The sequence below is a fragment of the Ochotona princeps genome, chromosome 26 (assembly GCF_030435755.1).
Source record: "Ochotona princeps isolate mOchPri1 chromosome 26, mOchPri1.hap1, whole genome shotgun sequence".
NCBI lineage: Eukaryota > Metazoa > Chordata > Mammalia > Lagomorpha > Ochotonidae > Ochotona > Ochotona princeps.
The window spans coordinates 30321314-30342809 of NC_080857.1; the positions used below are offsets into that span (position 1 = coordinate 30321314).

Consider the following 21496-nt stretch of genomic DNA (forward strand, 5'->3'; position numbering starts at 1 on the left):
TCCATGCTGCGCAACCTCAAGAAAATTAAGGCCTCTTCCGAAGCTGAGCTTCCACGGTTCCAATCTGGTAAGTTCTTTCCCTTAGCTTATAGACTTATCTTACAGACAAGAAAGAACTCGCTTTCCTGCCACCCACATGAAGGACCCCCTTTTTTAAAATATTTATTTATTTATTTTTATTACAAAGTCAGATATACAGAGAAGAGAGACAGAGAGGAAGATCTTCTGTCCATTGATTCACTCCCCAAGTGAGCCGCAATGGCCGGTGCTGCTCCGATCTGAAGCCGGGAACCAGGAACCTCTTCCAGGTCTCCCATGTGGGTGCAGGGTCCCAAAGCTTTGGGCCATCCTCGACTGCTTTCCCAGGCCACAAGCAGGGAGCTGGATGGGAAGTGGAGCTGCTGGGATTAGAACCAGCACCCATATGGGATCCAGGCGCTTTCAGGGCGAGGACTTCAGCCACTAGGCCACGGCCCAGGACCCATTTTGAATTCCCAGGCTCAGCTGTTGCGGACATTTGGGAAGTGAACCAGCGGATGGGAGATCTTCTGCTACCCTCCGTTTGCTTTCCTCCATCTGTCTTTCAAATCATATACTAGGTATTTTAAAAGGAGGGCAGTGTTGGGGGCAGTCTTTGGGATGCCTTCAACGCTGACATCCCATGTGGATGCTCATTCATGCCCCAGCTGCCCTACTTTCAACCCACCTTCCTGCCAAAGCACCTGGGAAAGCAGTGGAGATGGCCTAAGTGCTTGGGCTCCTGCCACCTCCATGGGATACCTGGACAGAGTTCTAGTCTCCTGGCTTTTTGGCCCAGCTGCAGTCACTACAATCATTAGTGAGCCAGTGGATAATCGCTTACTCTGTCACTCCCTCTCTGTAACTCTACTTTTCAAATAAATAATCAAATGTTTATTAAAAACAAGTTGAAGAAATGGAAGAAGGCATGACAGTGCAACCATGGCTATCCTTTCAAGAAAAAAAAATAAATATTTGGGAATTTCTGCATGGAAGGTATTTTTTTAACCTTTCCAATAAGTTTCAGTACTATTTTCAAGTACTGTAATATAGAAGGCTTTTACTTTTGAAAGAAACGTTTAATTAGTTGAGGTTACTTTTATTTTAGCTATTATTTTAAAAATGTTCTTAAGTAAAATAAACTAAGTAAAATAATTACAAAAAATAGAGATGTCCTAAATTTTATTACCAACGGTTGAGGTAAGGAGGAATGGAAAAGAACAGAGAACTTCTCCTTAGATTAGTTCCTCCTTTCTGGCTAGGTCTGCAATGGCTCAAAAAATTCTTTTATTTCATTTTTTGATCTTAGGAGTATAGGTTTCGCTTGTGTTAGGATGAATGAATTTCGTATTAAAGGAAGTCATCAGGGTGAAGTCTATAATGAGAGAAAGAGCCAGCTTATGTATTTATAAGATGAAACATAAAATTTTGTAAATACTTTAAAATGCAACTCAGTGGAAATGGCTTGAAAATGACTATCTCTAAGGTACTCTTACATGTTGTCGTTCAGCTGGTTCATTTGTTCTTAGAAAAAGGCAAAGAATGAAATCATCTCCATCTCAGAAGATTCCATGGAAAATTCATCCCCTTTCCAATGACATACCTGATTTAACTGACTGCTCTATATTAAAGAGCCTATTGGCCCCTGAACCTACCAAGGCACGTAACATCACTGCCTTTAGGATTGGTGGGAAGGGAGAGGGGTCTTTTTCTTTCAGATATCCCTTCATTCTGCCAACCTCATCCAAAACGGTATACTGTAACATTAGGATGCGTTCTCTCCTAAAACAGAACTCAATAACAAGGCTGTGTTTTGGTGGCCGTATTTTCAGTGCAGGGTATTCTCTTACTTGGTCACATTCTCCTTGCTGATGGAGCACTTCCATATTGCCCCCGTGACAGCAGCTAGGCGTTCTTTGTTGTCGGTGTTACTCAGCAGACTGGCCAGGGGTCTCAGGCCTCCATGCAGCCTAACCAGGTCACGAGTTTCCTCGTCTTCAGCACACTACACAAGAGGTCAAAGCACAGCTGTCAAGGACCAAGGAGTACCAAGCCCTCAGTGATCGCTCAAGAGGTTGATATTTTTGAGGTCACCTGCAAGTACAATAAAACTCTTCTCTAGACTGGCAGCTAGCTAACAATACTTCTGTTCCCTTAAAAAATTTTAGGAGTGACCAACGTTTCTATATTCTTGGCACTTCTCTGAAGCCTAGTTTGAGTGGCCTGGGCTGCTTCGGAAACAGCAGTAGAGGTCAGAAAGAAACCCAGAAAACTCCATGCAAGAATGGAGAATGAATCTGTAGTGATGCGGTGTGGGATCTTGCGGGCATATTTAGTAGACAAAATAGATGAGTGGTTGGGAATTAGTTTGTCAAAGACGCCTGAACTCTAAAGATGGATCTCACCAAGGGATTGCTCGACCCAGAGCAGTGGCTTAACGATGGCACGTGCATTTATTGAAACATGTTTGTTTGTGTTTGTACCACCCTCTGTAATATTTGTTGCAGGGATGTTCACAACCATTATTTCTCAGTGTAGATTTGTTAGTTTCCCAGGCAGACTATTTGCTGCTGCCATGTGGCTCAGAGATGCCACGTGCCAACCTGGAGAGTCAGAGCAATCCTCATGATTTAAACCACGAAAGCGTCTGCTATGTTTATCTTCTGATATTGATCAGAGGTGAATAAAAAAAAAAGATTCAGTTCTTTTTTTCAGAGTAACATAACTTTAATTATAACTACATGCAATTTTCTACAAAGGAAGATACATGTTTGGGGACCAGCATCATGGCATAGCAAAGTCCTTGCCTAGGGCACCAGCATCCCTGTATGGCTGCCAGTTCAAGTCCTGGCCACTTCACTTCTGATCCAACTTCCTGTCGGTGATCTGGGAAGGCAACAGAGAATGGCCCAAAGCCTTGGGATCCTGCACCCACTTGGGAGACCCAGAAGAAAATACCAACTCCTATCTTCGGATTGCCATAATTTCAGCTATTGCAGCCATTTGGGAAGTGACTGCAACCACCAGTGTGTGTGTAGGTTGTTGTAGGTAATGAACTGAGCCAGACCCCACACTGACTGGCATACTGAGTCATGGGAAACATGGCAGCCAGTTCATTGAGGCCTGCAGAGGATGTCTGATACCTGGAAAGAAGAATAAATTGGATGGATCTCCTGGTCAAGCTTTGACAGTGAGTATCTAGGCCAATGGAGACTCTAAGGTGGATTATATCAGCTAATGGACCTTGGAAGGATTTCTTCATCCTTGGCGTGGTGAGATCAATAACATTTCAGAATTATCTAAACCACTCAGGCAGAGCCTTTGGAGCATGCTGTATATGGGGGACCCTGGGATGACATCGGGTGTCCCTCCCCAGTCCCTGGTACTAATGCGGTTCTGCTGCTGGAAACAGCCCTCTCCTCTTTTCCTCCTGCTTTCTCCAGATACAGAAAGAAAAAAGAAGGTTGGAAACAATTGTCTCATTCACTTTCCCCATTCCTCCACCCTTCCCACCCCAACCGGTGATCCAGATGGGCATGGATCCCTCTCAACTACGGAAACATCAACCACAATGCATTTATCATTTTTTTAAAGTACAAAAACCACACTAGGTGACAGGAGCAACAGCATCCGCTGGAGGCGCTCACTGACCTGGTAAATGGCCATGGCACAGTGTTCCTGCAGTTGCTCATTCTCACTGTTTAGGTTCTTCACCAGATTTTCAATGATCCTTTCTGCTTTGATTGCAGCCCGGTAGTTTTCCTAGACAAGTAAACTTGAATATTTATACGAGCATTATGCATAGATAAAAATAAACTTTTGCATTTATTAATCAACGGATTGGATGGAATATCTTAGCAAATCAACACCAAACATAGCCTATGACAGAGAATCTGACGGTGAGAATTAGTCAACATGAAAAGAATTATATCCTCAGGCACTGGTTTTATATGTTGTCAGTTTGTTCTTCTCTAAGAGAATGATGACTTCTTGATGAAAAATAGCATTAACGGTAATAATTATTTTTGGCTAACGGAAATGAAGGAAAGGAAGGAAGCGATGGACAATTGATGCAGGTACCTCCGATGCACATTCCTGTAACGTTCCCACCACCGGAATGAGCATGTCCTCATGGGAAGTCTTCAGTAACTGGGCCAATAGAGGAATGCCCCCGGCTTTGCGGATGGCTTCTTTATTGGCATAACTCTTGCTGCAACTCCACAACGCCAGGGCCCCACAGCGAGCCACTTCCACATCTCTGGTGTCATAGAGACTTAAGTATGCAGGTTCTGTGGTACTCTGTGTGCAGTCGAGGAGAGCAACCTACAAAAATACATGATGGCAACAAACCTGGGCTCTCCAAAATCAATGCATCCTGCAGTAGCTACCCGATGGTTATCAAGCTTGCCTCTGTCATAACTAACAATACTTTTCTAAAAAACCAAGTTTTACACTCCACAGAAGTCAATGAAAGAGAAGAAGCAAACAAAACACTTGAAACACGATCCTCTCAATTTGGGAGGTTTTTTTTTTTTTTCCTTACATTTCCTCCTTTTAAGAAATTTAATCTCACTAAGATAGTATTCATCATTTCTTAGTATGGCTGCAATACTTGCAGTAATAATACTTGTAAAGGAATTTTCTAATGATAGCTGAATGCCCTACCCACTCTCATTTGTTTGAAAGGCAGAGATAAATGTAGAAACAGGTGTGTGTGTGTTTGCATATATATATATATGTTTGCATATATATACACATATATGCATATATGTGTATACACACATATAAATACATATATATGTATATAAATACATAGAGAGAGAGAGGCTTTCAGTTACTGGTTTGTGGAAACGGTCTGGACTAGAATGAAGCTGGGACCCAGGAAATCCATCGTAGCGCTCAGGTGGTGGCTTGTCCCAACCTCTCAAGCCATCACTGCTGCTTCCCACAGTGTGGAGAGGATACTACAACCTGGCTTGATTCCGATTCTCTGGTATGGAATGTATACATCCTAAGAGACTTGTTTACTGTTCTCATCTGCTGTATCTCAGGAGGCAGTAGCTGGGAGCTGGATGGAAAGTGGAGGAGCTGGATGGAAAGTGGAGGAGCTGGATGGGAAGTGGGGGAGCTGGATGGAAAGTGGAGGAGCTGGATGGGAAGTGGGGGAGCTGGATGGAAAGTGGAGGAGCTGGATGGGAAGTGGAGAAGCTGGATGGGAAGTGGGGGAGCTGTATGGGAAGTGGAGAAGCTGGATGGGAAGTGGGGGAGCTGTATGGGAAGTGGGGGAGCTGGATGGGAAGTGGGGGAGCTGTATGGAAAGTGGGGGAGCTGGATGGGAAAGTGGAGGAGCTGGATGGGAAGTGGAGAAGCTGGATGGGAAGTGGGGGAGCTGGATGGGAAGTGGAGGCTCTGGCACTAGAACTGGCACTCCAGTTTCAGGTCCTGCAGTGTTGTTTTAACCTACTGTGACACAATGTTTGTCCCCACTGATAAGTGGAAGCAGGATTTCTTGTTGAATTTCTGGAAGGCAGCTATGCTCACCACTATGCCACCAACGCGAATTTCTGAATACATTTCTCAGTTCATACATTCACAGTAAAATACACACTAACCCAATACATGTTTATTAATCCTTTATAACTGCAAGGCACTGGGCTACGTGCTGTGGAAGACAGCAAAGAGAAAAAAAAAAACAACCAAATTCCCCCATGTTCAGGAATTTAAAGGTTAGAAATGAGACAACCCAGTCAGATAACAGGCTGTAGGAGGAACAAGTCTATTGACCCCTACTACAGAGAATAAAAACACATTTCTATATTGCATCCATATTTTTAAGATCCTGCCTGATGTGGCAAAAGTGGGGACAAGAACGCTAATTGTTTCTTTTGGTAACAGTGATGAAGTAAAAATTTTTTTCTGATTATGAAGGTAAGATGTAAATAGTAGACAAATCAGAAAATGTAGAAGAATAAGAAGAAAAATCAAGAATCACTTCAGAGAAAATCCCTATAAATAATTCTGTATATTTATTTCTAATTTTAAAAAAGCTATACCGGTAAGATGGTCTTTAAAAATTCGGATTGGGGTCCATCTTGTGGCACAGTAGGCTAACCTGCTGTCTGCAGCAGCAGCAGCATCCAGATGGGCACCAGCTCCAGACCCAGCTGCTCCACTACCCATCCAGCTCCCTGCTAGTGCACTGAGACAGCAGCCAAAGATACCCCAAGTGTTTGGGTCCCTGAACGCACATGGGAAAACTGGAAGAAGCTCTTGGCTCCTGGTGCATAGCTCCCCCTGGCTGTTGTGGCCACATGGGGAGTGAAACATTGACGAAAGATTTTCTTGCAAGTCCTCTTGCTGTAGTTTTGGCTTTCAAATAAATGTAATGCATTTTCAAATTAAAAAATTAAAATTTGGGTTCATAATTATTAAGTTGTTCATCTTTTTTTCTGTTTTTAGAAAAAAATACCTTGGGCCCGGCAGCGTGGCCTAGCGGCTAAAGTCCTCACCTTGAACGCACCGGGATCCCATATGGGTGCCGGTTCTAATCCCGGCAGCTCCACTTCCCATCCAGCTCCCTGCTTGTGACCTGGGAAAGCAGTCGAGGACGGCCCAATGCATTGGGACACTGCACCCAAAATGGGAGACCTGGAAGAGGTTCCTGGTTCCCGGCTTTGGATCGGCGCGCACCGGCCCGTTACGGCTCACTTGGGGAGTGAATCATCGGACGGAAGATCTTCCTCTCTGTCTCTCCTCTCTGTATATCTGACTTTGTAATAAAATAAATAAAAAAATCTTTAAAAAAAAAAAAAAAACCAAAATGATTATGCCACACGGGAATCTTTAGTGTATTAGTATTTCTGTGTCTTGGATATACAATAGGTGAGCGGGGACCAACGTGGTGGCTCAACAGGTGAGCTGAATCTGTTCGCTTCGTATTAGTATTGGAGTCACATGAAAACTGATGAAAAAAAGGTTTAATAAACAAAAAAGGTAATCCATAAAAACATGATGTATTTGAAAGACATGTGAACTATCTTACTGAACAAATTTAATAACTACTAGCCTGTTTGCAGGTCTGTTTCCTATCTCTCCATGAAGCAGAGTTCTCAGCCATCCGGACTAAGGAGTGTACACTTCTCTCACCCTATGTCTGTGTGCCGTTCACATGACCCTTTCCCAGGATGCACCTCTCTCTCCTGAAAACCGGGGTTCAGCATCACGTAAGCATATGTGTGTTTTCCTCACTTTTCAAGCTATCTCACAGAATACATTGTATTGTGCCTCTCTTTAGAATGCTTCTGGAATTAAGACTCTAGATGTCCCTAACCCACAATCCCCTCTTCTCACCACTGGCCATGCACACCAATGCTGTTATTGACAACTAACCACTTACAAATATTTGATGCTTTTTGAGAGTTTTGATTGAAAGTTTTTTGGGGGTCACTCATTGATGTGGGTACACACAAATAATCCTTGGAAACAAGCGATACACAAAGAAGCCTTCCAGAACACACTCCCTGGCCCCCAGTGGCTGGGAAGGAAGGAGGGAACCTTCCATGTCTGTGCTACTCACCAGCCTGGGAATACCACCGTGCCGTCTCACCACCCGTCGGGCTCGTCTGAACTTGGCAATATTCGCAATCGTCTCTGCTGCCAAGCACTTCAGAATCTTGTGTGGAGAGTCAAGTATATTGACTATGATAGACAATCCCCCGAGGTCAACTATGTTACGTCTGACTTGAGGGTTATGGCTGATCTCCTTCATGATTTTTAATGAACCGATCTACACGAGGAAAGCAGTTATGAATGAGTGCTTCGTACATAGAAAGTGTCATGCTTTTACAACTCCGAGAGCACCTAAAATTCTCCTCCCTTTTCTTTTAAACAAAAATCACTAGGAACCAATGCAAACTAGCAAGAGAAAACAAAAGCGGCCGGGGGGTGGGCATAGAAAGAGTGCAGCGAATAAAAGGAGCAGGCTGACTAGCAGCAATAATAGCAGAGAAAGGCCAGACCCAGACAGCCAGGGATTCAGATACCCTAGCACCTCGGCAAGGTGGAGAGAAGACTGTGCCCACTGTGACAAATCCACTCACCTTACACTTGATTTCATCGGTATCAAGTAAGTTGATTAAAACCTCAAGGCCTCCCACTTCTCTGATTGCCAGTTGGCAGGTCTCATGGGCTAGGTTGAAATCCCGTATCAAACACAGTGCAATCACTGTAGCTGTTTGATTTCCTCCCTACAAAGATGCAATGCCATAGAAACGTTAGGTCAAACCATTTTTTTTTTTCATAGAAATGTACTGAATGGTTATGAATTGATGAACTGGGAAATGGATCTCCCAATTCACATCATATTAAATTTTTAAGTTTTCTGATTGGATTGTTACTTATTCAATGAATGGTACAGAGGGAAAACAGAAGTGCTGGGCAGAAAACCATTAAACACTGTTCCAGTGAAGAATCAACAGTAATAGGTGTTCTGTCTCCTTTAAACAGCTAATACATGAAGGGGCAAGCCTTGGGATAGTGAGTGAGCATGGCAAGTTTCTTTTCTAAAAAAGATATTTGTTCAATAAAATTTTCAAAGGCATAGTTACAGAAAGAGGGAGACACACTCACACATACACAGATCGCTTCCATCCACTGGTTTACTCCCCAAATGGCCACCAGAGCCGGAACTTAGTGGGGCTGAAGCCAGGAGCCAGGATCTTCTTCTGAGTCTCCCACGCACGTACAAAGGCCCAAGCAGTTGGGCCACCCTCTGCTGCTTTTCAAGGTGGGTTAGCAAGGAGTTGGATTGGAAATGGAGCAACAGGGATTCACATGGGATGTCGGAGCCCGGGTGGCAGCTTCACCTGCTAAACTACAGCCTTGGCCTTCCAACAGGAAATTTTATGTGAAATAATGAGTGGTTCTCAAACAATGTGTGAGAGTAAGATAAACGATATCTGAAGTATTAATCTTACACACTATGGTACTATGAAATAGGTGTATGTGGTCTTGGACCAACAGGTTTCTTAGTATTCAACTCTTGAGACAGAGAGCCTTAGAACCCTCCAGGTGATTCTCATATGCTAATGAGGTAGTTGACAAGCTGGCCACTTCTACGTAGCTTTAGGTTTAGGGGTGGTTATAAAAAAGACCCAGACAGAATTGAATCTAGGATTTTTCTAATCCCATCCTACCCTTCTCAACCTTCTGAAAAGGGATGAAAATCTAGTTGAACACAGATAACAATGATTTAATTAATTATGCCTGTGTGATGAAACCCCATAAAAGCCCAAGAGGACATGGTTGGGAGGGCTTCCGGACACATAGAGGATCCTGGAGGATGGTGGACTTGTGGTACTTAAAGGTCCCAGAACTCAAGAGTTTCAGGTTGGGAAGAGCTGGTTACTGGTCTGAGGCAGAGTGACAGTGCGTCCATTATGGGTCATCTGGTCTTATCTTGTCAGAAATGTCTGGAATGCCCTACTGAGGACCTGCTGTCTTTTCCCATTCTCCTATACCTAAGACGTAGAGAAGCCCAGTGCTGTATCCCTTAGGTGGTCATTTCCCTCTGGGTCACCTAGTCACTTGGGAGTGGTCCTGGGCCATGTCTAGCCAGGAAGTGGTCCTTCAGACTCTCTCCAATGGTTAATAAAACCCTTCGCCTGAACCAAAAGTCTCTCTCGCCCTCTCCAGTGCCTTTTAACCTAGTAAAGAGTAGTGATGATGACAGTTCACATTTGGCAAACGCGAGTTGTAACATACTTTCCATTAGCAGAAAAGTGAGAATTCTTAAATAGGAGAGGGGAAAAAAATGGCGTCCTGAGGTTGCTAAATTCTATAGTGAGAAGCATTTTCCATCCATGATATTGTGAAGAAAAAAAAAATGCCAGGTTTGCTACCTGGCGGATGACAGGTTACAGGAAGGGTGGCCACAGGAAGGGCAGAAGGTGGCACAGCAGCCCAGGGGAGAAGCATACCATCCAACAGTGCCCACCATCCCAGCCTTCGTGAGGCTTGCAGTTCAGGTGAGATTGCTTTCAGCTTTTGTAACCCCATGACAGAAATGAGCATTTTAAATTGGAAAACAGTAATTCCACAGATAAAAATGGACATAGTTTCAGAGACAGAAACGCTCTAAAAGACCTGTGAAAATGCACAGATTTCAAAAACTTTTTGCACCAAAAAGCTTTCTGCTAATTCTGCTTCATGCACCTGCTCATATGCACGTGTGTTTATTTGCAGAAAGAAATCTGACATCTTGTTATTGTTGTAGACAGTTGGGGAGAATTTTTATCAGGAAAGAATTAAGGAATAATGCAAGAATCCTACTCATTTTTAAAAAAACATCCATGAAATGGCTATAAAAAATAGTCAGTTACTAAAATGTCTTAGTCGCTTTGGTTACAAAAAGACTCTGGCAAATATATTTATATTCCTGAAGACATGCAGAAGAGCAAAACAATTATCCTAAGAAGCAACTGATGGGCCCAGTGTGGTAGCCTAGCAGCTGAAGTCCTTGCCTTATTCCCTGGGACCCCATATGGGCACTGGTTTGTGCCCTGGTTGCTCCTGGCTTCTGGCTTCAGATCAGCTCAGCTTTGGCCATTGCGACCACTTAGGGAGTGAATCCACAGATGGAAGATCTTCCTCTCTGTGTCTCCTCTCTGTAAATCTTTAAATAAAAAATCTTTTTTAAAAAAACGTAACTGATTGCGACTGGCATCATGACAGAGGAGGGACTGGCACAAAGGCTCAGTGGCTAAATTCTCAGCTTGCATGTGCTGGGATCCCATATGGGCACCGGTTCACTTCCCAGTTTCTCTATTTCCCATCCAGCTCCCTGCTAGTGGCCTGGGGAAGCAGTAGAGGACGGCCCAAAGCCTTGGAACCTTGCACCTGTGTGGGAGACCCGGAAGAAGCTCCTGGTTCCTAGCTTCGGATTGGCTCAGTTCTCACCATTGTAGCTACTTGGGGAGTAAACCAATATGCAGAAGAGTTTTTCCTCTGTATCTCCCTCTCTGTAAATCTGTCTTTTCAATAAAAATAAATAAGTCTTTTTTAAAATGACAGAGGGGACCAAGTTAGTTGACTTCCCATCCACAGAGAACTGAAAAGCTATTCACACACCAAGCAACCTTTCAACAGCCAAGTGGAAGACTACAGTTCCTGCTTTTAACATAATACGAAAGTAGGAAGGGAAAAGTTTCTCTGTCACTCTTGCTTGAGTTCCAAGTAGGCCTGGGGAAGTGGGTTGGAATTGAATATAGGTGGCAGACCCACTGCACTATAACTCAGCCGGGATCTCATGGCTCTGCCCCACTAGCCCAAGCCCACGCTGTTTGGACCATCTATAGTCTCTTCCACCCCTTGCCCAACCTCCACTGGAAAACAGAAGCAGTATTCCAGCTTTTCTTGCCTCGTGCTGTGAGATCTAAACAGCTGATGAAGCCTTAGGGTGGATGTGCCTCTTCGGGGAGATGGATTCACACTTGTGTGGGTCACTGGTGATCTTAGAGGAGGGCTTGACCTGTGTGCCTCGAGCCCTATGTGAGTGTTGACTTGAAAACTGGCTGTTCCACTTGCAATCCAGCTCCTGTCAATGTGTCTCATGAAGTAGTGGAAGATGGTTCAAGGACTTGGGCTCCTATACTCATGTGGGAGAACCAAACCAAGCTTCTGCCTTCCGGCCCAGCCCTGGCCACTGCAGCTATATGGGGACTGAATCAGAGTATGGATGATCTCTGTCTCTCTGTCTCGTTCTCCCACCTCCCCCCGCTCTCTCTGTAACTTGGCCCTTCAAGCAAATAATTTTTGAAAAAATGATCTAGGTTGACGACTTGTTGTTCTTGCATTCCCGCAATCCAAGTACACTGTTATCATGTAAAATATTTTCATACCTGTTACCTGATTTGAGAATAATTTAAGGATTTGGGACAACACATATTTGAAGCACCTACACTTTAAAACAAATATTTATATTTGTTCAAAAGGCCGATAGACAGAGAGAAGGAGAGACAGAGATCCTCCACCAGGTGATTCACTCCCCTACTGGCCACAATGGTCAGAGCTGAGCCAATTCAAAGCCAGAAACCAGGAGCTTCCTCTGGGCTTCTCACGTGAACACAGGGACCTGAGAACTTTGACTATCCTCTGCTGCTTTTCCAGGTCACAAGCAGGGAGCTGGATAAAAAACAGAGCAGCCAGGATATGAACCAGTGCCCATATGGGATGCCACGGTCACAGGTGGAAGATTAGCACGATGTGCCACCATGCCAGCCCCTGAAGCATGTACAATTCATCAAAGCCCATACTACATGTGTGTTTTTTCTTTTTAATTTTCAAGGCATTCTCATTGTATAGGTATCATTAATTTCATTCATGGTTGAGGAAGACTCAAATTCATACAGGCAAGCTTTCAGCAGTTGTACTGCTAGCAGCATAGCATTGCCGTTCATCTTCAAAAATTCATATTCATTCTACTACACAACACTGTTACTCATAAGACGGTATCAAAAGAAAGTATTTCCTATCTGCCATGCTCAGTCCCACTTCTCAGGCAGGAGACAGGGCTGCTACCAAGCAGCCTGGCTTCTTTATGAAGCTTCTTCTTGAAACACCTCCCCCAAATAGCCACTTAAATAGCTGGAGGGATGCTTACCAACCCTATTGAAAAAAAAAAATACATATATGCAGTAAGCCTGGAAGTAGAATGTATAACTTTGGGAGAGGATTTAAAATGGATCTTACATAGTACAAAAAGTTTTTCTTACGGGCGTGGAGGGGGGTCTGGGGGAATGAAAGAGATGGGTAACCCCTGAGCCTATAGGACTGTATCATGAAAAATAAAAATTAAAAATAGTTTTGCTTACCTTTAAATATCTCACCAGCTTCTGAATTTGCCAGTACTCTGATGGCAAATCCACATTTGCCTCCTGACGGTGGTCGCTTGGTTCTTCATCTTCCTCACTCTCTGAGGGGCTCTCGCTTGATATTTCTTCAAATTTATCCACATTTTTACTAAGGACAACAACAAGCATTAGTTTATACCAAGAGGCTACAACATAGACATAGCTATACAAATAATATTTTAGCACCAGGTATAGAAGCAACAGGTCAGATACTAACACTTTCTGAGAAGTTTATTCTGATCTACATGGGGAAGAAAATAACCCACTGCTCTTCAGCAGTTAAGGTTTAGTGTTATTGTTATGTGTACATGACTAATAACAACAGAAGTAGTGAGACATAAGCAAACAAATGAACTAAACATCCTAAGGTTGTATTATATGTTAACAACTAATTTCAGGTATTTGTGTGTAAACTAGAGTTTATACACTTAAAATCGAAGAAAATGAAAAATTCAGTTTTGAAGTCACACCAGCCATATTTCAAGTGTTCAACAATCTCACGTGACTACTGGCTACCGTAATACAAGCCAGCCCGGATTCTGACCACCTATTTTTTTTTTCCTTAATATGTATTTATTTAAAAGGCACATTTACAGAGAGAGAGAGAGAGAGAGAGACACTAGAGAGTAAAACCTTGCATCAACTGGCTCATTCCCAAAATGGTTGTAAAAACTGGGACTGGGCCAGGCCAATCCATCTTCATCTCTCATGTGGGGTGTCAAAGCGTGATAACAATGAGAAGTAAGTACAGTGGGATCAATGATGAATCATTATTAAAACCCCCAGTGATCATGGATTCATAGAAGACAGCAACCAGGCGGAAAGAGGGTTGCATCATTCAATGAAAGCAGCTCATGCATAACAAAAAGCAAAGCACTTCAAAGCGGTGAGCAGAGGATGAACAGAGAATGCTTCTCACTGTTCCTGTGTCCTGTAGTTAGGCAGGACATGGAGAAAAGAATACCGAACAGAGAACTTCTGCCCTCGCCAAAGAATTTTAGTAAATACAAGGAAGAGGAGTGGAAACTTCTGACATACAGGTCACAGATACAATTCATTTTCTTGTAGAAGGAGTAGACTAGAGGAAAGAAAAAGTCTGATTGTCCAGATGGAGGTATTTAGAACACTAGAAACAGCAGTTCTGGAAAAGATCAGTATTCAGGTGTGTGTTTAAAACAGTGTCATGACTAAAGGCAGCACATCAACCCACCTGCTCTTTCCCTGAATTTGAAGAAGACTAGTCATACTACATTACTGTATCCACTCAGGCAGAATTAGACACAGGGAAGCTATAACTTTGAAAATCAAAATTTCTTTTTGACAGACAGAACAAGCAGGGGAAAGTAAGAGAGGGATGGGAAGATATAGAGGGAGGAAGAAGGAAAGAGAAATAAGGCCTTAGCTATCTGTTGTTTTGCTCCCTAAATGCCTGGGAGCTCTGAGCTGGGAACTCAAACCGAAGCAACCACCTGCTGCCTCTCAGGGTGCTTATTAGCAGAAATCTGCAGTTTGGAGCAGAGCAGGGTTTTGGAACCCAGGCACTCCAATATGAGACATCATTATCCCAAGTAGCATCTTAATTACTGTGCTAAATACCCAACCTGTGAAGTTATTATAACTTCTATTCATGAGTAAGAGTTGTTGCCGAGGAAAATAACAATTTTGTCTTGAAGTTCTCTAACTCATTAAAATTTTCTTTGAAATTGGAAAACTTTGGGCCCGGTGGCGTGGCCTAGCTGCTAAAGTCCTTGCCTTGGATGCCCCGGGATCCCATATGGGCGCTGGTTCTAATCCCGGCAGCTCCACTTCCCATCCAGCTCCCTGCTTGTGGCCTGGGAAACCAGTCGAGGACGGCCCAATGCATTGGGACCCTGCACCCGCGTGGGAGACCCGGAAGAAACTCCTGGCTCCTGACTTCGGATCAGCGCGCACCGGCCATTGCGGCTCACTTGGGGAGTGAATCATCGGATGGAAGATCTTCCTCTCTGTCTCTCCTCCTCTCTGTATATCTGACTTTGTAATAAAATAAAATAAATCTTTAAAAAAAAAGAAATTGGAAAACTTTGTTTTAGGCTAAATATTCACTTAGGAAAGGTGAAGCGTATATGTTTTTCCTTATTGTTCCCACTAAGAATACTTTCAAACGTGGATATTTTAGTAAGACAAACATGTCTCTGAAAGGAAGACAAGAAAATGAAAAGTCGCTGTGGATATGTTGATTTCAAGAGTAACGCAATGATGGGTTCTGTTGGAATCCAATGATGGATTCTTTCTGCCTCATCTATCCTACGCTGGGTATGAGAGAATCAACAAGGTAGAAACTCCAGTTGGTACAGCAAAAAACACACCCAAGAAAAGCCTGCTCCTTCCAACTAAAGATCCAGGAAAGGAAGAGCCTTGTAAGACATAAAACTTGCAGGCAGTGTATAATCTACTGTGATCCACACCACAGAATATGCTGGGTCTACCTCCACCTTTACGGCAAAGGTCACATCCGAAGCCTTGCTCTTACCATACCGTAGCCGAGCACGGCAACTTCCTTGTTAGTTTGAAACCTAGTAAGAGTCAGGTTTTTCACAAGTTCTCCACAGAAAGTAGGTCTGCCCCATCCTTTTCCCCAGCTACAGTGTCATGGCAGCCACTGACAGTAACAGCTTCAACTCCCACTACAAAACTGGAAGTAGTGGAGCCCTGATTCTCCCATACCTCCCCATCCCAAGACAAGGGTCCATGATGGCCTATACTTTAAAACTCATCTTGTAATTCTTCAGCCCAAGAAGGCCTGCCAGAGAAGGTCTTCTTATACACAGATTTAAGCAAGATCAACAGTTTCATGAACCCAATCACCAAAACGCACCAGTTTCTATTGAAAATTACTTGCCGTGCAAAGAACCAGGAAGATTTCATCTTGAATGAGAAAAGAAAAATTTGGATGTCAAGAGCAAGATGATAGCGGGCCAGCACTGTGGTGCAGTGGCTTAAGCCCCTGCCTTCCCGTCAATGTGCCTGGCAAAAGCAGTGGAAGATGGCCCAAGTGGGACCCAAGTGCAAAATATGGCTTCTGGCTTCAGTTGAGCCAAACAAGTTGTTGCGCCCATGTGGGGAGTGAAACAGTTGGGAGTTCAAGCTCTTTCTTCGTTTCATCCTCTCTTAGTAACTCAAATGAGTTTAATCTTTCTTAAAAATCAAGCTGATCGAGATGCTTGAATTATCTGATGAAGACACGAAGCCTCCAGTAGAAAAATAATTTAACATGTAACACAAACACGCTTGAAATAAACTAAAAAAAAATAGAATGTTTCAGCAAAGAAGCAGCAGCTATGAAGAAGTCAACTGGAAATTTTAGAACAGAAAATTACAATAGTGAAATAAATAACCCACTGGATAGAATCAACAGATCAGAAAAAGCAATGAACTTGAGGACAGACCAACCTGGACAGCTTAGAGGAAATAAATTGAGAAAGGAAAATGAATGGAGTGTCAAGGACAGGTATAACATCTGTTTCTAGCATCCCAGGAACAGAGAAAGACGGAATTGAAAAGTTGTCTGAAAAAATAATAGTTAAAACTTCCCTATTCAAGAAGCCAAATTAATAACCCAAATTGACAAGCCCAAGTCAACACAAATTACAATCAACTTTTAAATCCTATGAAGAATTATCTTGAAACTAGCCAGAAAAATTACTATGTGTAGGAAAAAAACAATTCAAATAACAGCAATTTGTGATCATAGAACATGAAATACTCGACGTTTTTCAAGTTCTGGGGAACAATAATGCAAAATCCTATACCAGCAAAATTATCTTTTTGTTATCAGGAGAAATTAATCTATTCTGAAAAGATAAGGATCTATTAGCGACAGCAGAAAGAGTGAAGAAAGTTGTTTAAGCAGGAAACTGTTGGGGAAGAGACACAGAAACAGGATATCAAGTTCAGGAACAGAGACACAGAACAGAGAGGAAACGAAGCCAAGTCACAGCCGAGTCAGGTTCACCAAAGATGAATCCACAGAGGTAGCCAGCCACCCACGTGCAGGCAGAAGCGGCAGGTGCAGGGGCTGTGGACGGCTGTCCACCAGCGCGTACGTGGAATGAACGTGGGGCAGAGCCCCATCTTGCAGCAGAAAATGGGGGAGCTATCAATCTGAGAATCAAGTAAGAAGTTACCCAGCTGGGTTCTGAACGGTCACTTCATTTTAACTGGGAATAGCACGGATTACTTTAGAATTGGCAGAGTTGTTGTTTATGAGCAAAGCGAGGCCCAGACAGAACATTGCAGGGCCATGAATGTTCACCCCTTAAGGGATCAGTATGGTGCTCAGAGTCCTTAACAACTCACTGTACTGAACACATACGTTCTCTTAGCTGGCCAGTGCCAGCACTTTCCAACACTTCAAGTGACTATAGTGCATTAAACAGCTGGTTTTAAAAATTATAATATTGAACCCAGAGTGATAGCCTAGTTACTAAATCCTCAGCTTGCATCTGCCAGGATCTCATATGGGCACCTGTTTGTATCCCAGCTGCTCCACTCCCCATCCAGAGCCCTGTTTGTAGCCTGGGAAAGCAGTAGAGGATGATCCAAAGCTTTGGGACCCTGCCCCTGCCCCTGCCTCTGCGTGGGAGACCCGGAAGAAGCTCCTGGCTCCTGGCTTTGGATGGTCTCAGCTCCAGCTGTTGCAGCCACTTGGGGAGTGAACCAGAAGACAGAAGATCTTTATCCAGTATTATCCACATCTACTAATATTATCACATCTTCAATATAAGAATCTTAGGATCTTACTATTATAGTATGACTGCCGTTGTTAACACTCTACTTAGCCATAGATGATGGTGGCTTTAACTGGTCACATGAAAGATGCATACCTCAGTAACTGAGCTCTTCCATGTGAAGCAGATGACATTGTTTTTTCAAATCTTTTGCCACGTTTTTCTTCTTGGCTGTCTTTTGCAGGACTTTTGTGGCTGCAAATAAAACATTTTCTATCAGGCTTATGGCCTTACGATAACGAATGGGAAGTAAAAGATGGAACTGTAGATAGATTTTCTCTAATTCTCACATCCACAAAATACATTTTCTTCATGCAGAGAATGACAAGGTCCAGCCTCACCTGTCACTTGGAGATGTTCCTTTTGCTCTTCAAGCACAGCATTGTATTTTGTTTATTAAAGAAATACCTTGTCTGGGGCTTCTTTGCACTAGACACAGGCCCTCTCAGGCTGACTGTGCTGTGTGAATCCTTCCTTTGCCTTCTATGCTAGGGACTTAGCTCCCCATATGATGGCTGTCCAATTTTATCTCCCACATGTAACAGTTAAGACATCTGTCTTTCCTGAGATAGGCTTTAGCACATACTGGGCTCTCATTTGGAATTTGTTAAGGAAATTCATCATCTAAGGAAGTATCTGCACAAAGACATATTTTGAAATGCACTTTCCAGTGAACAGCTCTGCAAACATCATCTTCATTGCCAGACTGTTAATTACTAAGTGTTGCCCATTGGTAGTTAACTGTACAGGAAAGTCAGTGTCCAAAACACTGCACTGGCAGAGTAAAGAAGGTGAAAACCAGAATTGCCCAACCCAGCCAGCCTGGCCAAAACAAACAGGAACCTGAGGAGCAAGAGTGTCTTCCTTTCCCACAGCACTTTGTCTGGACAACTCCATGATTTACTGTCGGGGGTGGGGGGACAGGGTTGTGGCACAGTGAGTTAACCCAGCCCCAGCTCCTCCTTGCTTGGCCTGCTCTCATTAATGCAGCAGCAGCAAATGTCTTAGGTTCTTCTCTGGGTCTTTGCCACACAAAGGGAGATCTGGATGAAGCTTTTGGCCTGGCTCAGTACTGGTTGTTGCGGCCATTTGGAGAGTGAACCATGAACCCCTCCCCTCTCTCTCTCTTTGACACTTTACCTTTCAAATAAGTCAACACATCTTAAAAACCAAAATAAAACACAACCATCCTGTGGTTGTCAGAATTCCAGCAGATGCAGATCCCAGAAGATAGTGCCCAACCCAACTATGTGGCAAAGCAAATATTAAATCGAAGTTAAAACATGAGAGCTACTGGCCAAATGTAACTGAGTGCTTTAGGGGCTTTTGACTGCCTTCATATTTAGGCAGCATGGACTTTGTCCTTGTTTCCGCACCTATTTGTAGAGAATCCCAAATAGGATGAGTTTCATATAATATAGATCGAACACATGACCAATTTACACAGTACCACTAATATTTTTGAAAATGTCGAGTCTTTTTATACAATGAACATCCTTCAAAAGTTTTATGCAAAAAAGAAAAATTGATGCCAAAAGCTTTGAAATCTGTGCTTAAGAGAGATCGTAAAAGCATTGATGGAAAAGAATGTTAAGACAAAAGTTAACGACAAAAGTTATATGTGGATTTCCCATGCTACTCATACCGAAGCAAGCTTTTCTTTTAATCCCATTTTCCCCACAAGCTTTTTGAAGTGTGGCAAGTATCTACATACGCTTTGATGTCCATAGAAGACCTCCAGTTTAAGCTTGGCTGTAGTCTCCTGCTCATTTGATTCTTCATGAAATTATTTTGATTCTTCTCCAGTGTACTCTTTCGCAAACCAGTTACAGCTTTAGGGAATGTAGCTGTCTCCTCTTTCTTTAGTGCCTCCTCAAGTTCATTTCTTCCCATTGATTTTTGTTCTTTGAATTTAGTTGCCTTCATAAAGCAAAAATGAAGAAAAAAACATTTTTACATCGATATACCTTTGAATTATCTATTGCTACCTAAAGATGATCACTTTTCAGGAAAAGAAACATCTCTTACACATCTAATTTCTATAGTTTATAGCAAAGATGCCTAAGGCCACTTCCAAGCCACAGCCTCTGCTTGAGTTAAGCAGGTGATAATGAGATGTTCTCAGTGTTTCTTGACTGCTGGCTCTGCTGCAACACGTAGAGACGTAACAGCAGGGGTGAATGTATGCATTCCTTACCACCACTAGAGAAAACTACACTCCAGGTCTATGTTCATGAGGCACCATGTGTGCAAGTTGCTTAAAACAAGGACAAAGGAAACATCTTGAAAGTAGCCAGAGACGAAGGTCGCATTCCTACAGAGGAAGAAACATTAAGGATCTCAAGAGACTTCTCAAGAGAAAAGATGCCAGAAAAATTTTTTTTAAAGATTTATTTATGTTTATTGGAAAGTCAGATATACAGAGAGGAGGAGAGAAAGAGAGGAAGATCTTCCGTCCGAGGATTCACTCCCCAAGTGAGCCGCAATGGCTGGAGCTGAGCCAATCCGAAGCCAGGAGCCAGAGGCCTCTTCCGGGTCTCCCACCCGGGTGCAGGGTCCCAAGGCTTTGGGCTGTCCTCGACTGCTTTCCCAGGCCACAAGCAGGATGCTGAATGCGAAGCATGGCTGTTGGGATATGAACCGGCACCCATATGGGATCCCGGGCATGCAAGGTGAGGACCTTAACCACTACACTATCGTGACAGGCCCAAGATGCCAGATAATTTAAAATGTTATATATTTAAACTAGTGGGGGAAAAATGTCAAACGGGTTTACTGAGGTAACAAAACATGTTTGGAAAAATAAAAACAAGAAAGGAATGTTGATGTGAATACAAACTAATGCATGAATACAGATGGGAATAAAGCAGAACTATTTTTAAAAGCTCAATTGAGGGTTTTTTTTTTTTTTTTTTTTTGCCAAAGTGGGCAAAAACGTGGAAAACAGAATGAAGTATAAGAAAAATGAAAAACAACTAGAAAGGAAGTAAAATTAAGTTATATCAGTAGTTACATCAAATGAAAACTGTTAAAAGAAAACCTTAATTTAAAAAGTTATGCCCCAACTATAACATAACTGCTTAGGCCTTGTACCTACCCAAGGTTACAGTACTGGGAGAAAATCATTCAGAAGCTGGTGGGCATTCTGGCTTCATCAGTGCCACATCTCTGTTAACTACACCAGTGTGCCAGTAGAGTGGTGGCTTCTCCTTCCCCTTTTCTTCTTGCTCCTCCTCCTTCTCTTACTCTTCCTCACCCTTCTTCAAGATATCGTAAGAACTCCACACATCACCACAGATGGAGGTGGGGGTACCGAGCCAAGGCATGTCACCCTGGACCACAGGCATGTTGCCTGCTGCCACTTGGCCCAGGGGAGGAACTGCATATTGCCTGGGGGAGGGCATCTGGGGGTTTGTTGGGAGTGGAGAATGCTGAGCGTATGTTTAACAGGTAAGGAGTGACCTTCTGAGAGCTTCCACGGATTGGGCCAATGCACTCACAGTCAGTGAGGGAGCTGATGGGGTGGTTTAGATCAGTGAAGAACAGAGTGCACCTGCCCATATGGGAGACTTGGGCTGGGCTAAGTGGCATCACCTGCTGCCCACTGGCACATAAAAAGCTAAGGCTGGGGACATGCCTGGCTGAACTAAGTGGCACTATCCACCAGTAAGTGTCAGTGCAGTGGGTAGGCCATGTCAGGTTGGCTACAGAATCCACCATAATATGAGAGAGCCAGATTGGTGTGGGGTGGGGTGGTATGGAAGAGGGGGGATTAGGGCTGGAATGAGGCTGGGCTAAACC

At 43.3% G+C, this 21496-nt stretch overlaps 1 protein-coding gene across 1 annotated transcript in view; it reads right to left on the reverse strand.

The window, feature by feature from the left end:
- LOC101531770 (outer dynein arm-docking complex subunit 2-like) overlaps positions 1–21496 on the reverse strand; it is a 36818-nt gene that overhangs the window by 9929 nt on the left and 5393 nt on the right. The window contains exons 3-10 of the mRNA XM_058655361.1: positions 19410–19615; positions 17792–17890; positions 12888–13035; positions 8118–8264; positions 7595–7804; positions 4099–4341; positions 3670–3780; positions 1869–2023 (exon numbers count right to left, since the gene is read on the reverse strand). Of these exons, the coding sequence (XP_058511344.1) occupies positions 1869–2023; positions 3670–3780; positions 4099–4341; positions 7595–7804; positions 8118–8264; positions 12888–13035; positions 17792–17890; positions 19410–19615 (1319 nt within the window). The remainder of the gene's footprint in view (positions 1–1868; positions 2024–3669; positions 3781–4098; positions 4342–7594; positions 7805–8117; positions 8265–12887; positions 13036–17791; positions 17891–19409; positions 19616–21496) is intronic.